The sequence below is a fragment of the Micropterus salmoides genome, unplaced genomic scaffold, assembly GCF_014851395.1.
Source record: "Micropterus salmoides isolate LMB-PRFRI ecotype aquatic unplaced genomic scaffold, ASM1485139v1 Ms_hic_scaffold_8, whole genome shotgun sequence".
NCBI classification, from domain to species: Eukaryota; Metazoa; Chordata; class Actinopteri; order Centrarchiformes; family Centrarchidae; genus Micropterus; species Micropterus salmoides.
Window position 1 is genome coordinate 32,548,780 of NW_024044570.1, and position 14,517 is coordinate 32,563,296.

The window sequence follows — 14,517 nt, forward strand, 5'->3', positions numbered from 1 at the left end:
ACATTCTTGACATAGTTTTATTTTAAATGGATGCAAGCCAAAAAGGTGAGAAACCACAGCAGCAGAGCTCAGTTTTGATCATGAACGTGGTTGCTCACTGTTCTTCTGTCTTACTTTTCTGCTGCCTTATTATTGCTCCCCACAAAGGATTTAGCAACAGGCTATAATTATAGACCACAGGTAAAGTGGCGGGGGGAAGTGGTGAGGCCTGATACTTACAGTTCAGTATGTTCAGTATGTTGTGGTATTATTGGTGTGATGTGGCACCATCTCATGGTAGAAACCTGGTATAACTGCAGAGGCCTGACAAAATATAAAATGTCTCAGATCTCAACAGAAGATATTAAGAAGACGGGATATATGTTGCTTTGCTAATGCATTAGTGTTAATCTTCTATCCTCCACTATTCTTTTCTTGTTCGCATAAAGTTGCTATGCTCCAAGTGAAGCTTTGTGTTTAATATGCGCCAGATCTAGTACAGTGTTGAAAGCTGACAACCAGATGTTTGTCTGTCATGGCAAAAAAGCCCAGGAAACAGGTGGCTCTAAAAAGCCCCAGATGGAGATAAAAGTCGTCAACCAGCAGCAGCGAACCAGGAATTATGCATAATGGCAGTAACAGCTTTTGGACCCAAATCAATCAGAATATCATCTGGATCACCAGGCATAGTAGTGAGGCCGGAGACCACTCTGCCAAAAATGCGCAATATCTGTTTATTTTGTATCTATATTTGAACTTGTTAAGCCCTCACTCTACTCAGTCAGACTAACCATTACTTTGGTGAGGGTATGGCGATATTAAATAATAGCATGTCTTTTACATAGTCTAGAATTAGGAGCAAATAAATTACAAGGCAACTATGTAATATTTGCTTTGTGACTATATAATGTCTATTATATTATGTCTGTCTGTCTGTCTGTCTGTCTGTCTGTCTGTAATCCTGCCAGTGGAAACACCCTTTTGTCTTACAAGATAACCCATACTTGTCTTGTAAAGATTGAGTCTGGTTATTTGTTTGTGAATGAAGTGATTTGAATATTACTGTATTAACTGACTGTCTGCATTTGTCACACAGGATAATGTGGTGCTGATCCTTTTACTGTATACAGCCTAGTAAACAACTTTTATTGAGAAGCTTCTGCTCTATGTGAGAGCTGAGGACGTGTCAGCGGGCCATCTGGAGTGTATTACGATTAAAAAAAAACTGCAGGAGAGGGTATGAACTGTCTTGGTTGTTTCTAGTTCTCACTCTCTTTCTTTTCCCATTCTCTTTTGATTTTCTCTCTCATACCTCAAATGCACAAACTCAAACAGGGAGGGAAAGGGTGGGCAGACAGAAAGATTGGGAGAGAGAGGGGCTGGGAGGGACTGTGGGTGAGGTTCACTTGGATCCAAATCCACTGGAGCAACAACTGAACAGAAACAAGACAGAACATTCTGGAGCTACAACTCTAACCAGACTAAAAAGCTTAATGATCACAGCTGGAGGAAAAAAGAATATTCAGCCATTTAAGGACCATCAACGATTCTTTTTATCACAGCAAGACTATCGTAAACTGTGACTGAAGCCATATGGATTGAAGTTTTTTTCCTTTGGCTCATTTTCAGTGTGGAAGTGGGTTGCCGGACAGCTTCAGAAATAAAGGTGTCATTGTCTCTGACAAGGCAATATAGACACAGAAATAGTGAAGTTGTTACTGTAGCAGTAATTTCAGTGCTGAGTTGTTGACAGACATGTTAGTAATGTCAGACAGAGTGCTTCCTGTCCTTCTCCTATCTCTGTCTCTGACTGTGGGTTCCGTCCAGAGTCAGGGTTCTTCCCAGGATGCCTTCATAATCCAGTACCTGGAGAGGAGACTGGCTCAGATTGAGGTAGGTGCCTGCTGCAGTTGTATTTGACATCAGGTACCTGTATCCCTTAGGAGACATCAGAACACTTCACATTCAATACTTGCAGCCCTTACTATTTACTACTACTTGCAATATTATGTTTACACCTTAAATACACAGAACATACAGTATATTTCAGTATCTTGTACTGCTCTATGTAGATTTTTCATGTGTGTGTGTGTGTGTGTGTGTGTGTGTGTGTGTGTGTGTGTGTGTGTGTGTGTGTGTGTGTTTATATTGTGTTTCCAACATTTAGCTATGTAGCGCATATATATATATAACATGCTAAGGCAGAGAAGAATTCTGAAGTTGGCCAATTCACTAATTTTCTCTGTTATGTTGCGGGACCAGACCAAGTAAGGCTGTAGCAGCGGAGTATATGAATTGAGTACCTGATGCATATACAAGTATGCATATACAAGTAAAGGAAGAGGAAAACAGTGTTACATGTTTGTTTCTGTTCCTGCATTCATAACACTTTTTCTCTGTGTTAATGACATCAGGAGCGTCTGAATCAGTGTGAGCAAAACACAGTGAGCATCACCCAGAAGACCTATGACCTCTCTTCAGAAATAAGGGGTTATCTGTCCACTCTTAGTGTTGTGAGGTAAGCCTGCCTTAAAAACGACTTCATACCAGTTGCCCCACATGGACAATAGTAACAAGAATGAATGAATGAAATAGTATGTGACTAAATTAAGGAAGTACAGTTACTTAAGGTACGTGAGAACTGTTTTGCTCTTTAGATCAGAGGTGAAGAGCCAGGTGGACACTGTGTCTGTGCGAGTAGACCGAGTGGAGAGAGAGTTGGAATATCTTGAAAACAAGATTCCAACACAGTCTGAAATTGAGATGGAGGAGGCGCTGCTGGAACAACAGATAAAGGCTGCAGAACTGGATCAGCTGAAGAAGAAAGCCAAGATCAAAGTAGAGAAAGGTAGCGTGTGTGCATGTGTGTGTGTCTAGTGGTATGCATTAGAAGAGAAGAATGAAAGACAAAAAACAAGACATTGAAAGTGAAAGACATATATCGGTAATCAAAGCCAGACAAAAAAAATGTACAGGATCTTATGCTACAGTTCAATAAAAATCCATCATTCAGGCTTCTCTCCAACATTTATAGACTGCAGCACAGCCCTGAGTCAAATCAAGTCTCTAAAGATTGTGAAGAAGGCAGGAGACACCTATGGTTCCTGGTTCAAGGACCCCTCTGCAGGATCGGCCAAGGTCTGTTCTTTTTGAAGATGTAATTACAGTAATATTAGGCTGTTTACAGTACAGACAGCTGTGTTTCTTTCTGGGCAGCAGCGCTTATCTTCCCTACAGTGTGCAGCTGCTTAATGACATTTTTCTCATAACAATCTAAATTAATTGTTCTTTTTGGGTTATTTACCCAGGATCAGCAAATACTCTCTTTAATAATATATTTGGATGGGAATGGTTGCTGACATTTAGATTTTGCCATGTTCAATGAATAATTTTACTGAAATAGATGAAATACCCACACTTTCGGGCCCATATAGTTCAGTGATGTATTTTTCCTGTTCATGTGGTTATCTAGAGAGTTATAGCAGATTTATTTCCCTATGAAATATATCAGTAGTTAAAGCTTTCTTTCTAGACATTTGTCAGCATGGGAGAAGCACAGTTGCGACTTGCATAAATACCCAAGAATGCAACATCCAAACTGAGTTGCACAATACAATTTTCACACGCTGCTCAACTGGTTCAAACTGTAAATCTTTCAGGTCTACCTGCTCAGTGGAATTCGTAACGACACTGTGCTGGAGTATGATTCTCTGCAAAGCTTCACAGAGAGGACCGCCACTCCACCAGCTAAAGTTGTGCAGCTGCCTTTCCACTGGCAGGGGACAGGTCATGTGGTCTTCAATGGATTCCTTTACTGCCACAAGGCAGACACACCCAACCAGATACTGAAGGTGTGTAACTGAAGTAAAGCAATAAAAGCCTTTCTTGGGTGATTTGTACTGTGTTTGTAAAATAGGGGGTTGAAGAAAACTGTTTATTCAGTAACTTAGAACATTTACTGTTTGCTGATTACAAGAGAGGCTTACTTCAGATAGCTGTAGAGGAGCTTAGTCATTGTGGAGTTAGGTTTTGTCCCATTTCCTTTGCTGCTTTGTGTTAGCTGAGGTCAGTGAGCTAACAATGCCAAAAGAAACACTTTTGTTCCAGTAAAATGAGCTGACTTTTCTCAAAATACTTCAAGTGTTTTGGAGTACATGTAATTGCTACAGAATCTTTCCAAAAAAATCTAATTAAATACAGTATAACAATACCTTATAAAATTAAAGACACAGTATAGACTATAGCTATAGCCATATAGCCTATAACTATATTTGTTTTATCTGGATTGTCTGAAATACTTTAGCTCGTCAGCTATTGGGTGGATTGCCATGAAAATTTGTGCAGACATTTATCGTTACCGGACAATGAATCCTAATGACTTTAGTGATCCTAACTTTTCTTCTAGCGCCACCATGAGGCTCACTTTTGCGGTTGTGGATTGCCATGGCATTCATGTTCCCGTCAGAACGAACTGTAATAACTTTTGTGATCTTTTGTCTTTTTATATGGCACCATAATGAAATCAAAATATTAAACTTTGGTTTATGACAAAATTCGGGGAAACGTAATAGCATTCCCATCAGCCTCAGCTGTACTTTGTGTTTAGTGCCAATGTTAGCATGCTAACACGCTAAACTAAGACGGTGAACATGATAAACCTTACCTGGTAAATATCAGTATGTTATTATTGTTATTGTGAGCAATGTGATAGCATGTTAGCATGCTGACATTAGCATTTAGCTAAAAGAAATACTGTTACTGCATCTTTATTTGCGTTCCTCCATACATAATTTGCTATTTTGTGCGCATAAGTGCATTCACACTGGGAAGTATGGCAAAATTCAGTGTATTATGAGTACTCAGATGGTGTACTGATATCACTGGACACTTCTGGACAATGATCGCCATCTTGGCTACACAGTGGAAGGGGAACCGTTGTAATTTATGCGTGTGTTTTTTTCCACGAAGTACCACTATACTGTTGTCGCATAGAAGCAATCAGTCTACTGGGTTAATTTAGTCTGTACTGATTTGGTGCAGAGAGCGGTTGCATTTCGCCATTAAAAAGAAGACGAAGAAGCTGTCAAATGTAATTTCTGGTAAGTGCACAACAGCTATGTTCAATTTGAGACACTGTCCCACTGAAATTCAGTCACTCTCTAGCATATCTGTAGACTCTTCAGTTGAGTTTGTACACATCCAGGTTTGTGGTTACAACATGCCTGACACTATTGAAAAAAAAATTTAAACTATAATAATAGCCTTTCTGAATTTGTATCTTTCCATATGTCTCCATTACATAAAGGTAGACCTGTTGAATGGTACAGTGGTGGACAGTACACTGCTTCCAGGAGCAGGGCGTCTACCAGTCTACAGCTTGAACCCTAACACCTACCTGGACCTGGCTGTGGATGAACTTGGTCTCTGGGTCATCCATGCTGACGCTGAGTATGGAGGAAACTTGGTCATTACCAAACTGGATAAAGGTAAAGCATACCACCCCTATGCATAGACTTTACTTACCAACAAATCCTCATTCCCAAATGACAAAAGAGGTCGATGGTCAATTGTCCCAAAAAGACATGACCATTCTCCAAAACGACATGTACGAGCGTTGGTACCAGTTCAGCGACCAGAATTTCAGTACGTTACGTAAGTCACCTTTAACACATGGTAAACTACTGGGTTAGGTTTAGGAAAAGATTGTGGTTATATAGATACATAGAATGGTACATTAGCTAAGTCACCTACGAAATGTTATTTAACTTAAATCTTTAAGTAAGTCAACTTTGACTTCTTTCACACAGGACTCAAACCTCGATCTCCTGAATGAAAGTCCTGAGTTTGTTTGACACATCCATCCTTCCCTACCACCTCCTTACACAGACTTTGTCGCTCTCTATGCAACGTCAACTGACTTCTTTGTTTGCTATTGCCATACGGCCACTGGCGGCCACGCCTAACAAAACATTTAAATAGGTGCTGCATAATCAGTCTATATCGCCATTGTTCTGGTGAGGATGGGTTGTTCATATAGTATATAGGTAATGTAACCTGGTCTATAATTAGCTCATTTCATTTTTTGTTTCTATCTCAGGAACTTTGGCAGTAGATTATACCTGGGATACACAATGCAGAAGCCGTGACGCTGAAGGAGCCTTCCTAATATGTGGAACCCTCTACGTGGTCTACAACACACGATATGGAGGACGCTCCACCATACAGTGTCTCTACGACATCCATGACACCATCCACAGGTTGGATTACACACAGATAGACCATCTAGACACTTAAACAAACATGCATTCTCGTAATTAATCATCCCCACAGACATACATGGAAAAACTGAAACAGGTAAACTAAATGTTCAGTCATAGTGTTAAACACGCGTTTTATCCAGATTCACACAAGCATACTTTGCATCCACATCAGTATGGTTTCACAACTGAAGACATGTCTTAATTTGATTAAACATTTTCTCTTTTTTGTACAATCTATTTGCAGTGATGAGAGTCCTGTGATGTTCTTCCCAAAGCGCTACACAAGCCACAGCAGCATCCACTACCACCCCGAAGACAAGCAGCTGTATGCCTGGGACGACGGCTACCAGACAATATACACTGTGGAGACACGCAGAAATGACCAAGTCACTACCGAATGAAGATGATCTACTGCATTCATCCTTTAAAAAGTTGTGGTATCGCTTCAAAATGAATTCCAAATTATGCAATCAACATTAAAAGCATTAATTAAGGAAATTTTCAATTATTGATGAGTAGTTTATAATCTACTGTTGTTCAGTATAGTGATCCTTTGCTGGCAATGGATGCTGCCTTCATCGCTGTTAATCATTATAGACATAACGATCATGTCCAAACAAAGGCATTTTATGCATTATGTAGGCTTTATTTGTTGTATCACCACAATAAAGTGTCATTTAAACATTTAAGTGTCATGTGTATTTATAATTTATAATATTTAAAAAAGGCTTGTGGTGTGCTGGTCCAGATGTACTATACAGCTAAGAACCTTTCAGAAAAGCTGGCTCATCGCATACCAGATAAGCAATCACCACATTGTGAACATTTACTGTCTCATGTGAACGTAACATGATATGTTCTGGTACCCTACTAAAACACTGTCTGGACAACTCACATGTGCATGACCTATATACCAGAGACTGTGTAAAACATGGATGTAGTCTCTGTGTCATCTCCCACAGGTTTCTAAAGAACAATTGTGAAGTTTAATGTGGGTGGCCACCTTGGAACATCAGTGGAGCTGAGGTGGGCCCAATGAAGCCTGGTTTTTGCGGCTCTCTTAATTATGCGTAACTTCCAGCCTTAATATAATTTAAATGGCTGAGTTATATAAAAATTCTCCCCAGCACAGTTGTCATGAATGGGGATATTAGCTATAGAGACCAAATCTGTTTTTTGTACCAGGCTGTAAACATGTTTATTTCTGCTGTAAAGTTAGGCATTTTAACAAAGTGGTCTATACGGAGTGACTCACTTTTGGAGCTAGCTTTCAGTGATGTTGTGTATGTTGATTGGTCGAGGGGCTAATTTGGCTCAGCCAGCAGCTTACAAGAATTTGCCAAATTTTAAAATGTATGTAATGTAATGTAAAAACTATGCTGAACAGGTACTACTACATACAGACAGGTGTTGGTTTTAGCTTGTTTGTAAGAATTCACTATTAACTGAGCTAGGGTGTTGGAGCGTATCAATACTAGGGTATTTAATAATTTAGCTCATGGGCGCATTACACAGGCGCAGGGGTTTCAGTACCCATCTCTAGCTATTTACCCAAAATGTTTTGTTCACGACATAAAACTAAAATACAATAACATTAAAGTTAGTTACCAGTCCCCTCTGTCTACAGTGCTGTTCTCCTCACATTCCCGAAGATATGAAGTACGGCCAAATGTTGTTGAGTTTTCATCGTTTACCTCTCCTCCTTCTTGCCCTGTTAAACCTGCAGTCTGGGAGTCCCCAGACCAGTTTGGTCAAATGATGATGAGAAACTTTCTCTAAATAAAGACTTAGTCGCCTGTCTCATTATTTTGTGATACTAAGACATTATTATGAGAAAGGATTCCATAGATACTGATGTATGTTAGTATAAAGTAGTGTCCTTGAAAGTTCTCAGTGAGTGTGCATATAGTGTGTGTGTGTGTGTGTGTGTGTGTGTGTTAGCAGTGTATGTGAAAGCTTTCATTAAATTGAATTCCTTCTGTAAAGTTACTAAACTTTAATCAGGTTGTCCCATTTAGATCAATATCTCTTTTTAAAGCTAGACCGGAGAAGAAAAAACCTTTCATAGTCAGGCAACCATACAACCAGCATACAATAGAGCCAGACAACCAAGAATCAAGAGACAGAACAGAGGTAATGGCATAATCTGAAAGAGGAATTAAATCATTTTAGCTAATAGCTGTTTATAGTTCATTCCCTTTAAAAAGTACATGCAGACCTACCTGAGTTCTGCTGGGAACTAATGTTAAGTAGTCACTGAATTGTGTCTTATAAAACATAAATGAAAGAACAGATGTGAGATTGTTTGGAAGTTTTAACTTACATCTCTAACAAGGTGGTTTATTTATCATTATGCAACACAAGGTCCTTCTTATACACTGTATTATGATATGGAGAGCAGTAATGATAAATAGCTACGAAATTTGTCATAAGTGATAAATATGGGGGTAGTTATGTTTCAATATTATTTGTGTGAACAGATGAGCGATCTGTGTGTAAATGTGTAATCGGTAAATATAAAACACTTACAAAAATATTTTGCAAATAGAAAACAAATGCCTGTTTGAAAGTTGTAAATGTTAATGAAGATATTCACAAATGTGGTTAATTTATGTGTAAACTATTAAATATATTCACAGATATTTTATTATTTCTATATTTTGCAAATAGAAAACAAATTCCACAAATAATATTGAAACATAACTACCCCCATACTTCGCTTTCTATTCGCTGTCCAGTGACTGTGCAGCTGCAACAGAAATCCCCTCTGCTTTGTTTAAACCTCTGACTCATCCCGCCCATTTTCAGTTGACAGTGACGTAAGAAAGGGGCGGGCCGAGTGTGACCGTTGAGTTTGACAGCAACGACTCACTGACCGGGGCATTGTTGTTGACTGACTGCTGGGATTTTTGAAACGGGCGGAAAAGTGTTTAAATAACTGTTTGTTTGTTTTTTATATAACTATGAGGAAGAGAACAAGTAGTAACGCCAGTAGAAGAAGCTCTACAACTAGACGACGCAGTGATAATTTGCGTTGTGATGAATTCGGCTTTGCTCTCACCAAACGAAAGGACCAAAAACTTCATCACCGATGTCATGATTACAGGTGCGGGGCAGGGTAAAGTTAACGTTAACACCGCTCCTGAAAACTAGTTTGCCGTTAGATTTTAGTGAACGTTATCTTGAATCGAATCGACAGTTAGATGAACTTTGCGCGCTTTTATGCAAAATCTTGTAAACAGGTTAATAGTTAACGTTAGCTGTTAGAAAAATTAAATTTATATTAGACTGCTGTGTCATTTTAAGTGTAATTGCTGTCCTGTGAAGAATGAGCTCAACGTGAGAAATTTAGCTTAGGAATATATGACATATTTGTAGGACCGACTACATTAATGGGGACCAAAAATAAAATAAAAATACATAAAAAAAGATGCTGAATTAGTGCCTTCATGTCAGAATGGACAAACCTTCCAGCAGTATAACTGTAGGTTGTTTATACTGTTAACCAATCCCCACACACCACACCTGAATGATTTCACTTAATTAAAAACATTAGAAAGACCCTCTCTCATAAATACAGGACCACACCAGCATAGACACATTAACTCAGACTGGCTGTGATGACCATCTTACTTTGAATCAGAAGTTGAACACTCAAATGCCAGTGTTTTCTTTTATAGAAAATGCCAGTATCAGCCTGATTCCAGAAACTGATGAATCAGTCGAAGCTCACCATGTTCTGTTGTCTCTGTCAGCTACCCCAAGCTGAGCTCAGTGAGGGTCAAAGAGCTGTGTGAGCTGCTCAGCTACTGGAATGGAGCCAGCTTTATCTGCAAGAGCCAGGTGAGACTCAAAGAAGGTATTGTCAATAATCTACCCTTGTGTTTTTACCATGCAGAAATTGTAATCATGCACCTTGTTTTCCCTCACATCTTGCTGTGTTTTCAGATTGAGCGATTTATCCGGATGGGTATTCCTCCAAGCCTCCGAGGTAGAGTGTGGAAATGTCTTCTCGCCATTGACAGTCTGAGAGAAAACAGTGACTTCAACTACCAGGTAAAATACAATGAGACGCCTATTGGTAAGACCGACTTATGCCATACTTATGAGTACTGTTGCATACTATAGTATTGCAAAAATGAAGCTTTGAGGTTGTGAGTGTAAACAAAAATATCTTTTCATCAGTGCCACCAGATTTTGTTTCCAAATTTTCCCTTCTACATCTTGACCGGGTTGCTGCACCCCCAAACCCCCTCTCTTTCTAGGTTTATATATATAATTTTATTTATTTATTTATTTGCTCAATGTCCCGCCCACATCACTATCTGATTGGTTACACGGCGTGATTAATAGCCTATCAGCACTTTGCTCCGGAGCTGTGTGTTGAAGAGAAGGCAGCCAATATTACTGAAGGTGCAATAAATGTGTTTCTATGACGACAAGCAGTGCAGTGTCTCTGTTACACCATTGTGAACATGCCCGAAGTCACAGCTACAGAGTTTCACTCAGTAACACTCTTTAAAGTCACTGCTTTTAAACCTGTTGCTCTCCCCTTACCCACTCACTGGGTTTAAACACAGCATGCATCTATCTTCTTTTCAGTGCAACTTTGCATCTTGAATATGTTGCTAGTTGTTGTTGAAGTGTTAGAGTTGGTTTGATGTTAGAGCTGACTCAGATTCGAACTCTGAACATACGCGGTTACACGGCGGAGCAGCCTCAGCAGACCACCACCTCAGCAAAAGGCTTTCTCCACTACAGTCACACAGTCAAAATCTTTAAAAAGATCAATCCACAAAAGGCAGCTGGGCCGGACAGGATCAGAGGTAGGGTTCTGAAGGAGAACAACTTAGCCCTGTGTTTAGACAGCTTTTTCAAATGGCCCTGGATTCACACCAGATTCCCAGGGCAAGGAAACTTCACTCATAGTGCCACAACCAAAAATGTCAAAACCATCTGTCTTAAATGATTATCCACCAGTTGCTTAACATCAGTTGTAATGAAGAGTCTTGAGAGGATTGTCTTAAACCATGTCCTTAAGGTAGTGCAACATAAATTGGACCTAGTGGAATATGCATATAGGAAGGAGAGGGGCACAGAGGATGCTCTTTTGTTCATGCTGCATAATATTTATTGTCATCTTGAACGGCCTAATCGATATGTTTGTGTTCTTGTAGATTTTTCATCTGCATTTACTACGATTAGACCCCGTATTATGATGGAGAGACTTCTGCAGTTAGGGGTAAATGGTCACATCATCAGATGGTTAGAGTGTCAGAGTAAATGAGGCAGTGTCTTCTCCTTTTATTACTAACACAGGGACTCCACAAGGGAGCACTATTTCCCCAGTCTTATTTACCCTTTATACAAATAAATGTAGAAGCAACACATCTGAGCATGTTACTGTTAAATTTGTTGACAGTAAAGCAGTCGTTGGTTTGATTAAAGAAGACGAGGAACCCAGCTATGGGGGATGGGTTGAGCAGTTTGTGGGGTGGTGTAGGGCAAGTTTTCTTCTGGTGAACACCAAGAAAACAAAATATATAATTTTTTATTTCAGAAATGTTAACAACACCCACCAACCAATTACTATGGATGGAGAGAGTATTGAAATGGTAGATGATTATACTTAGGAACAATGATTGATTCTAAACTGTCATGGTATTTTAATACAGATGTGGTTTATAAGGGCTGCAGTATCTATACAGTATTTTAAGTGGAAGCTGAGACTGTTTTGTGTGGACAGAGATATATTGGTCCTCTTCTATCGCTCCTTTGTGGAAAGCATATTAACTTTTTGTTCCATTGCCTGGTATTTTACATTGTCAGTGAATAATAAAAATAAACTGCATAAGATAGTTAATATGTCCAGTAAGATTGCTGGAGAACAGCAAACTAGCATGACGACGACCTGCGAGTCCTGATTGGTGAGGAAGGGATAGGCGATTATTAGAGATGTATCACATCCCCTGTTTGGCCAGTATGAGCTGTACCATCAGGCAGATGGTATAGGTGCCATCTCTCCACACCAACCAGGCCCGCAGGTCATTTGTGTCTCTGGGTGTCGGGGGGGTGCACCTTAGTATAATTTGTTAAGCGCTTGGGGGTTTGTGTTGGTAATGCAGTTGTCTGGGTGTTTGTTTGTTGTTGGTCTGATTTTTGCTGTATGACACACTATGAATTTCTGAAAGGACTAATAAATATCTATCTGTCTATCTATTGAAATGAACTGGAGAATGTGATTTAGTGACTAATGAAACGAGAGGAAATTCCCAAAAGTATGATGTTGCACTTGAAGCAAACTACTTGATACAGTATCAACCTTTCAGATACTGCGCTGGTTTTGAATCTCCCACAGTGTTTAAAGGCAGAGCTTTAGACCCTCTTTGGATGGTGCCTTTATATAATGACTTTTATTGAAAACAAATATCAATAAAGGCAGCAATGAGACCACTTGTGTTCTGGCCCACAGTTTTATCATGTGTCTTGGATTGAATCCTTCCTATAAATGCAACACCAAGAGTTGGCAAGGAGATGTCGCCATTTTGGCTCAAAGCTTTCCCCCTCCCATCACTACCCGTAACCATGGTTTTATAGTAGTTGAACTAATCCAGGTTGGCTTTAAATTTATTTACTGTATGACTAAATCTGGTTGATAATCCCGCCCCTTGCTCTGTCATTCATTCACAGCAGAAATGTTATTGATTGATTTCTAACTATGGAATGTGTTGGGCTTTCTCCAACAGAAATGCTTGTCAGAGGTGCGAGGCCCCCTGGTGGACTTGGGCGTCAGTGAGTACGGCATCTTGTCGGCAATTGCCACACTGAGTGACACCCAAAATGATCTGGGTCTGAACCATCAGCAACCCTCCAGCTGCCCCAAGCCCAGATACTCTGTAGACGACATCACGCTCTTCAGACAGATCGCCCTGGACTTACGTGAGTTCAGGGGAATGAGGGCTTATAGGCTTAGTTTGTTTTCTGTTGAGAAGTGATATTTTGACTAGTTTTCAGGACTTTAAAACAGGTTAATCAGTCCTTTTAAAATGTTTTAAAATAGGTAAATGTTGACTTTTACTATTAGATACTTCACTCTTCATCACACAATGCGCCTCTTTTAGTGCACCCCGTCTAGGGTTAGGGTTGAAGATATGAAGTGACCAGAGCACGGCTTAAGAAATGAAGGTAAATGAAAAAGAGACACAGAATCTCTGGGAGCACCAGGTACAAGCAGACTTTAGGTCTCTTGTTGGAGAGGAAATAGAGGCATACTTCATACAGTATTAATTTAATTAATTTGGTCTGTTCCATAGAGCGTTCCTTTCCGACCCACCGCTCTCTGATGGGGGAGAGTCCAGAGGCCATTGAGGGTCAAGCAAAACTCTTCAGAGTCCTCATTGCGTACGCCAAATACAGCCCACAGGTTGGATACAGCCAAGGTAATGGTCTGAATGACTGGAATGTTACTATTTTCATTCATACAACACATATTATCTGAAAACAGTGTAAAGTGCTCCTCTTTCTTTGCTTCCCAGCAAATAACATTGAAGTGATTATTATCAGGTCTCATTCTGGATGCCAACGGGGGAGACGTGTCTTGTCATTAGAGTGTAACACAGTGTTTCAGTCGTCCCACACTTTTTCAGTAGTTTAATGAAGTCCGCAATACATAATGTGACCACTTGATGGAAGCAGAGGACTATAATAGAACGAGTTACTGCATTATACCCTTCTCTCATGAAAGTCTTTTTAACATTATTAACCAGACATTTTCTATGCCATTATGTATTAAGGTGTATTTGGATGTATTTAAAATATTTGAAAAAGGTGAGAATTGGATATGTTAAACTATCATTAGCAGTACAAGCATTTCTTCTTTTTTTTTGTTGGAACTATGGATTCTCAGCAGCTCTTTAGTGTTTATTCCCATTTACCTCTTAAAATATTAGGTTAAGATCAGAAAAGGTTGTTTTCACCATGTACGATCTCTGGTTATTGTCAACCGCAGTAGAGATCGACTGATATGTTTTTTTCCGGGCCGATCCCGATATTATTAGTAACCAATTAGACAGATATTTGGAACCGATATAACTCCAACACAAAACTTGTTAACTATGATTGATAAATAAAGTTTGTCTTTACCGGCTGACATTTATATTGTATTTATTTGATATTAGGATTTTATTAATACATTTATTGATACTATTTATTTGTTCTGTTCTTTATCTATACTAGGCCTGAACGATTAATTGCATTTGCAATATTATCGCAATATGAT

At 39.4% G+C, this 14,517-nt stretch overlaps 2 protein-coding genes across 3 annotated transcripts in view; both read left to right on the forward strand.

The window, feature by feature from the left end:
* Window positions 1–1,390: 1,390 nt before the first annotated feature.
* On the forward strand, window positions 1,391–6,923 carry LOC119894188 (olfactomedin-like protein 3A). Its single transcript, XM_038706778.1, has 8 exons — window positions 1,391–1,872; window positions 2,394–2,497; window positions 2,637–2,827; window positions 3,014–3,117; window positions 3,639–3,830; window positions 5,285–5,465; window positions 6,077–6,236; window positions 6,484–6,923. Exons 1-8 carry the CDS (start codon window positions 1,735–1,737, stop codon window positions 6,638–6,640), a joined length of 1,227 nt encoding a protein of 408 aa, XP_038562706.1. The 5' UTR covers window positions 1,391–1,734; the 3' UTR covers window positions 6,641–6,923.
* A 2,184-nt stretch (window positions 6,924–9,107) lies between these two features.
* The window catches only part of LOC119894199 (carabin-like), an 80,255-nt gene continuing 74,845 nt past the window's right edge, over window positions 9,108–14,517 (forward strand). For both annotated transcript variants that reach the window (XM_038706794.1, XM_038706795.1), the window contains exons 1-5: window positions 9,108–9,345; window positions 9,995–10,082; window positions 10,188–10,295; window positions 12,986–13,178; window positions 13,553–13,678. In XM_038706794.1, coding sequence (XP_038562722.1) covers window positions 9,203–9,345; window positions 9,995–10,082; window positions 10,188–10,295; window positions 12,986–13,178; window positions 13,553–13,678 — 658 coding nt within the window. In that variant the 5' untranslated portion in view covers window positions 9,108–9,202. The remainder of the gene's footprint in view (window positions 9,346–9,994; window positions 10,083–10,187; window positions 10,296–12,985; window positions 13,179–13,552; window positions 13,679–14,517) is intronic.